The sequence below is a fragment of the Plasmodium gaboni genome, chromosome 10, assembly GCF_001602025.1.
Source record: "Plasmodium gaboni strain SY75 chromosome 10, whole genome shotgun sequence".
Taxonomy (NCBI): Eukaryota; Apicomplexa; class Aconoidasida; order Haemosporida; family Plasmodiidae; genus Plasmodium; species Plasmodium gaboni.
In genome coordinates this window covers 827,605-834,536 of record NC_031490.1, presented here as the reverse complement: position 1 = coordinate 834,536, position 6,932 = coordinate 827,605, and the positions used below count along the sequence as shown (strand labels likewise).

The 6,932-nt window shown below is 11.3% G+C and overlaps 1 protein-coding gene across 1 annotated transcript in view; it reads right to left on the bottom strand.

The window, feature by feature from the left end:
• Positions 1 to 5,870: 5,870 nt before the first annotated feature.
• Positions 5,871 to 6,932, bottom strand: part of PGSY75_1022300 (putative zinc transporter) — a gene marked incomplete at both ends in the record, with an annotated part of 1,693 nt that continues 631 nt past the window's right edge. The window contains 5 exons of the mRNA XM_018785995.1: positions 5,871 to 5,999; positions 6,104 to 6,168; positions 6,257 to 6,344; positions 6,507 to 6,625; positions 6,860 to 6,932. The exon at positions 6,860 to 6,932 is cut by the window's right edge and continues 374 nt beyond it. Coding sequence (XP_018641612.1) covers positions 5,871 to 5,999; positions 6,104 to 6,168; positions 6,257 to 6,344; positions 6,507 to 6,625; positions 6,860 to 6,932 — 474 coding nt within the window. The remainder of the gene's footprint in view (positions 6,000 to 6,103; positions 6,169 to 6,256; positions 6,345 to 6,506; positions 6,626 to 6,859) is intronic.

Genomic DNA, 6,932 nt, shown 5'->3' with positions numbered 1-6,932 from the left:
TATGTCCCCTCTTCATGTTTATAATTTCTTTGGTTTTATTAAATATTACATTTTTTTTTTTTTTTTTTTTTGAATATAGCTACTCTATATGATATAATAATTAAAGTATATAAATGAAACGTAAAAAAAATGTCTTTCTTCAGTTGTATTAAAATGTACATATTCTCAAATGTGTCATAAAGATAAATAAGAATTTTGTTTTAAAATATTATTTACAATATTATATGTATATATTTTATTTCTCTTAAATGAAAAATTAAAAATTCCCATTATAATCTATAAGATCTAGAATAAAATATATATTTACATATGATGTTTTAAAAGCAAAAGTTCTGAAAATATACTTACATATTGTCTTTACTAATATATAAAATATATTTTTATATTTAATTTTTATAAGTTAATATTACAAACAAATAGACATATGAATAACTTATAAATTAAATAGAAATAAAACTGAGGAATACGTACAAAATAAATAAATATATAGAAATTGTTCTATAAATTTACAAAGACTTTACATAAAAAAAATAGTATTTATATATTTTGTAAATATAATTGTGAGGAAAAAAAAAAAAAAATATATATATTCCTTCATATAGTAAATGTAGATGTTAATTCTTATATTATGTTTAATTATATTTTAAGATGCATATAAATGATATAAAATAAAAATGAATTCTTTTGTTCTAACCATCAAATTATGTGGTAAATATAAAAATTAAGAAAATGTAAGATCATAAAATTATAAAAAAGTTCAATGTTATTTTACATAAAATAAAAGTGTATAGTCATATACCTAAACATGTATTGATGTCCTATTTTATGTGTATTCATAATTAAATGAATACATATCTCTTATTTATAAGACTACGGAATTTTTTTTTTTAGGATTTAGGTTTTATATATAGATATATATAAAGATATTTAAAAATTATATATTCATCATCTAAATTAAGAACATTATAGATCTGAAAAAAAAAAAAATAATAATAAATGTTTTTCTACATTTTTAATATATAATGTTTATTATAATAGAAATGAAGATATTTCAATTAAATGTAAAACTTCATATAATGTATAAAAATTAAATTCATAATGTAACCTACAAAATACAAAATAATATAAATTTTACATATTAATAAAAATGAAAACATCTAAATAATTCGATTCAAATAAATTTTAATATATTTTAAGTGAATTCAAAAAAAAAAAATATAAATTATAAAAAGTTAATATTAGAATAAAAATATTTATTATCAAAATAAATATTATAAATAATCAAATAATTTAATCATAAAATATTTACTTCATAAATAAATATTTATATATTATATATATATTTTAAAAGACAAAACATTTTGCAAAAAAATTAATAAATTAAAGTCTGATAATTTAATATTTTACAAAATCAAATAAATATATATATATATTTTATATTTTTAATTATAGATAATTATGTAATTAATATATATATTATTTTAAAAAAATATATATTAATTATATATTATTATAATTTAAGGAAATTATTTTTATTTAATTAAATATAATAATTTATTTAAATTATATATTTATTTTATTTTACTATTCCTATTATAAAATAAATTTATTAATTATTTATAATTATATTTAATATTATTAAATTAAATAAAATTTAAAATATATATATTAATTATAAATTATTAATTTAATAAATAAAAATAAATAATAAATTAATATAAATAATAAATAAAATAATTTAATATATATAATAATTATTATATTAATTAAAATTTTTATTAATTTTATTTATATATACACACACAATTATTTTATTTATTAATATTTAATTAAAAATAATTTATTAATTTAAAATAAATAAATATTTATATTATTAATATGATATAATTAAAAATAATATATTAATTTTAAATATAGTATAACAAATTAAATATTTATTTATATATTTCAAATTAATAATTTATTTTTTATTTAAATATTAATGAATAAAATAATAATATAATTATAATTTAATTAAATAAATAAATAATTTATAATAAATAAAACATTTAAATTAAAAAAAAAATTAATATTATTTATAATATATTAAATATTAAAATAAAAATATACTAATTTAAATAATATATATATTTATTAATATTTAAATAATAATTGAATTAATTATAAATTAATAAATAAAAAATAATATAAATAAATACATATATATATATATTTATTAATTTAATTATTAATAATTAAACATATTTAAATAATAATTAATTTATTTATTAATAAATAAATAATAAAATAAATATATATATTATAATTTATTATAAATAAATATATTTAAATAATAATTAAATTATTTATTTATAAATATAAAATAAATAAATATATATATATTAATTTAATTATAATAACTAAGCATATTTAAATAATAATTAAATTTATAAATAAGTATTTATTTAATTATAACAATTATATATGTTTAAACAAAAATTAAATTATTTATAAATTAATAATTAAATATTAATTTAATAAATAAAATAGACAATTAATATTTAAATTTATTTAATAAACACACATATATAATAATTAAATTAATATAAATTAATAAATAAATAAATAAATATTAATTTAATAAATAAAATATAATATTAATATTTATTTAATAAAGACATTATTATTAATTAACAAATAATTATTTAAAAGATTTACTTAATTTTATTTTAATTAATATAATAAATTAATAAATAATTTTAAGTTTAAAATAAAATAAATAATTATATATTAATAAAATTAATTAATATATCATTATTTAAATAATATATTAATAATATTATATTATTTTAAAAATTATAAAATTATATTTATTAAAAATAAATTAATTAAATTAATAATTTATAAGTAATTAATAAATATAATTATATTTTATTTAAAATATTTAATTAATATATAATTAAAAATATTATTATTAAACAATTAATTAAATAATTATATATATTATATTTATTTTTATTTTAATTTAATTAATTTATTTATTAAATTATATTATTTATTTAAAATATTTAAATTATATAAATTATATTTATTTTTATTTAATTAATTAATTTATTAATTTATTAATTTAATTTATTTATTTTATTTTATTTATTTATTTAATTAATTATTTATTTAAAATATTTAAATTATTTATATTATATTTATTTTTATTTTAATTTAATTTATTTATTAAATTATATTATTTATATAAAATGTTTAAATTATATTATATTATATTTATTTTAATTTAATTAATTTATTTATTTATTAAATTATATTATTTATTATATTTAAATTATATATATTATATTTTTATTTTATTTAATGTTATATTATATTAAATAAATATATATATTATTTATTTATTTTTTATAATTAATATAATTTAATAATTTAATTTATTTAATTATTATTTTGTTGAATTAAAATTAATATATTAACTTAATGTTTTAATTATTTTTATTATATTTAAATAAATTATATATTATTATTTATTTTATTATTTATTTTCAATATATTTAAATAATATATTATGTATTATTATTTATTTTAATATCATATTTAAATTATATAATTATATATTTTATTTATTTTATATACTTTATTAAAATTATATAATAATATATTTATTTTATTTATTAATTTAATATTGTATTAATTAATTAATTATATATTTATTTTATTATTTTAATATATTTTTATTAATTAAATATTATATATTTGTAATTTTTTAAATTAAGTACTATATATAATTATTATTATAATTTTATGTGTATAATAATTTTGATATTTTAAATTGTATATGTTTTTAATTTTTATATTAATAAATGAATGTTTCATTAATTTATATGTATTATTTTTAATTTTATGTTATACATATGAATATATATCTATGTATGGTTTTTATAATTATATAAATAAACATAATTAATATTTTTGAGATTTTTAAATTCTTTTAATATTGTACGAAATATTAAAGTTTATAATTGTTAAATAGTCATCTTTTATATCTTATTATATAGAAAGAATAGAACAAAGACGTTAACTTTAGTTTTAGTTTTACTTGAATACATAAAGAATTTTCTTGAAGTATAATTTTATTATTGGAATTATTCAAGATTCCCTTTTTCAAATATAAAGTATATTACATATATATATTGTATTATCAACTTAAAATAATAAGATATAATAAGTAATTTAATGAATAATTAATTATAATTTAAATAATGCTAACGTTTATGGGATATAAATATTTATATAATTTCCAGTATTCTTTTGTATTTCTCTTTAAAAAATTACAAAAAGAATTTTAGACTATAGATGTAAATGAAAGAATAACATTTCTTTTTGAAATTATATATTAGTATAAATGGAATTTTAGTAAAAACATGTACAATTTATGTAAATCTTATAATTTAATATTTAAAGATATTATATTTTAAATTGTCTTTTATTTTATATCTACTCTAACCATGACTTTTTTCAAGAATAATATTTTTTTTCGTATACATTTAATAGGAATACAACCTTTTAATATTATTACCGAAAATTAAAAAAATCATAAGAAATCAATAAAAAAAAAAAACATATACATATATAGATTCATTAATTTTTTGTATCCATTCGTACAATATATAATATTTAGAGAGCATAAATAAATGAAATAAAAAAATCTTCATATATATATTTATTTTATAAAATAATAGAACAATATACATATTAAAAGTAACAAGTTGAAAAAAAAAAGAGTTCTATAGTTTTATGTGATTGAATATTAATATTATATATTTGTTTTTTATGTATATTAGTTTAAATTTTTTTCTACAAATTTATTTATAAATAGAAATTTTTTTATGTATTTTATCATAAAAATCTTATTTTTATTATTAATGAATAAAAAATAATAACATACTATTAATAGAAATAAAAGAAATTTTCTTTAACAAATATGAAAATAATGAAAAAATATACGTTAACATAATCGACAAGCGATATTTATAATTCGTTTTAATGTTATAAAAGAAAAAATTGTTCCAAAAGTGAATGAGAAAAAAATATAATTAGAAATATATATAATTAAAAGTATTATTAGGAAAACCTTTGTGGATAAATATATGTTTAAGACATTTTACTTATTATTTTATATAAATAATATCTATAATATACTTGAAGTTAAAGAACCTTTTTTTTCTTTTCAAAGTATTATATATCTAATAGTAATTACAAGATAAAAGAATTATAGTTGCATAGAACAGTATAACAATTAATTTTTTTTGAAATGCAAATTTTTCATTTGTAAATAAAAATTTCATTATCTATATCGATGTGTTAATGAAATTATAGGTTTAAAAATATATATTTGTAATTTGAACATATGTATTTTTTAATAGCATAAACACAATGGGTTAACATTTGTTCTTTTTTTTTTTTCTTTTTATATGTATTCAAAAAAAAACATTGTAGTAATTTTTCAATAACATAAAAATAAATAAAATATATATTTATTACATATATTTTTTTGTTCATTTTTTTTAAATGATTATTGTTTATTAAAAATGTATTTATATAAAAATGGGTGTAAAATCAAATTAGAAGAATAATATGTGTATTAAATTCATACGGAAACGTAAAAACAAAATAAAAAAATATATAATTTTGAAAATATTGAAAATTATATATAAAATCAAATATATATTTTATTGAGGCATATTTAATAATAGAGCATTCAAAACGAAAATAAATATTTTCTTATTTCTTATGGTAGTAACAGAATCACGTTTCCGAATTTTTAAAATTATAATGTATAATTGATAAGGAGAATATTAAAAAAAATATAATTGTAGCTTTCTCTATATTATATTATTACTTTCAAAAGAATTAAATAATATCATCAATGTTGACATGCCTCCAACTCCAAGGAAATAACTAAAAGATATGAAATGCTTATTACTCTTTGTTATTTTTATTTCCTTAGTCATCTATAAAAAATACATCATGTATTTGTAAATAATATTATAATCAATGTATTGTTTTTCTTTTTCATATACTTTTGAATTAAATGATTAAAAAAACAAAAACTTACGTTAAAGGAAAGATACAGAAAAAAACCACAAGCAATAGAACTAAAAATTATTTCGACAAATTCGTCTGTTAAATTAATAAAAATAAAAAAAATTTATGAATCATTCCTAAATATTGTGTTCTGTTGTTTTTTTTTTTTTTTTTTTTTTATTACTTGAAGGGAAGGAAAATATTGCAATAAAAACTCCTAATGGTAAAGATAAGATAAAAGACCAAGCATATATGCTTGCTAGTAAGGGATTCTAAATAAAAAATAAAATAAAGGATTATATAAAATAATAAATGAATTATTATGTGATATATATTTATTATATGAATTTAAATATAGATAGAAGATAAATAAAAATGAAATAAGAAAATATATAAAAACTATAACGTGTATAGTTCAATTTTTAATATTTTACTTCTATTTTGTTAACAACGTTCTTATAAACTATTAAACATTCAGCCCATTTATGAGCTAACATTGAGAGTCCCACGATTATAATAGCATTTTTATCTTTTAGACTTCCCATAAGTAAACCTAATAAAAAAAAAAATATATATATATATATGTATAACAGATATGTTGTTATTTATAAATGATAACTAAAAAGTTATAATATAAATTTGTAAAAGTATATAAACTCAATTTTTCTTACATATGTATGACATATATATATGTGAGCATATTATTCTGCCTTTTTTTTTTTTTTTAAATAAAAAAAATAAATAAATTTACATATAACAAATTAATATTATTTTTTTAAGGAATTACCTTCTATAAAAGAATGTATAAAAAGGCTTAAAACAATAAAAAAAGAGTTTGATTTAAATATTTCAAAAAATAT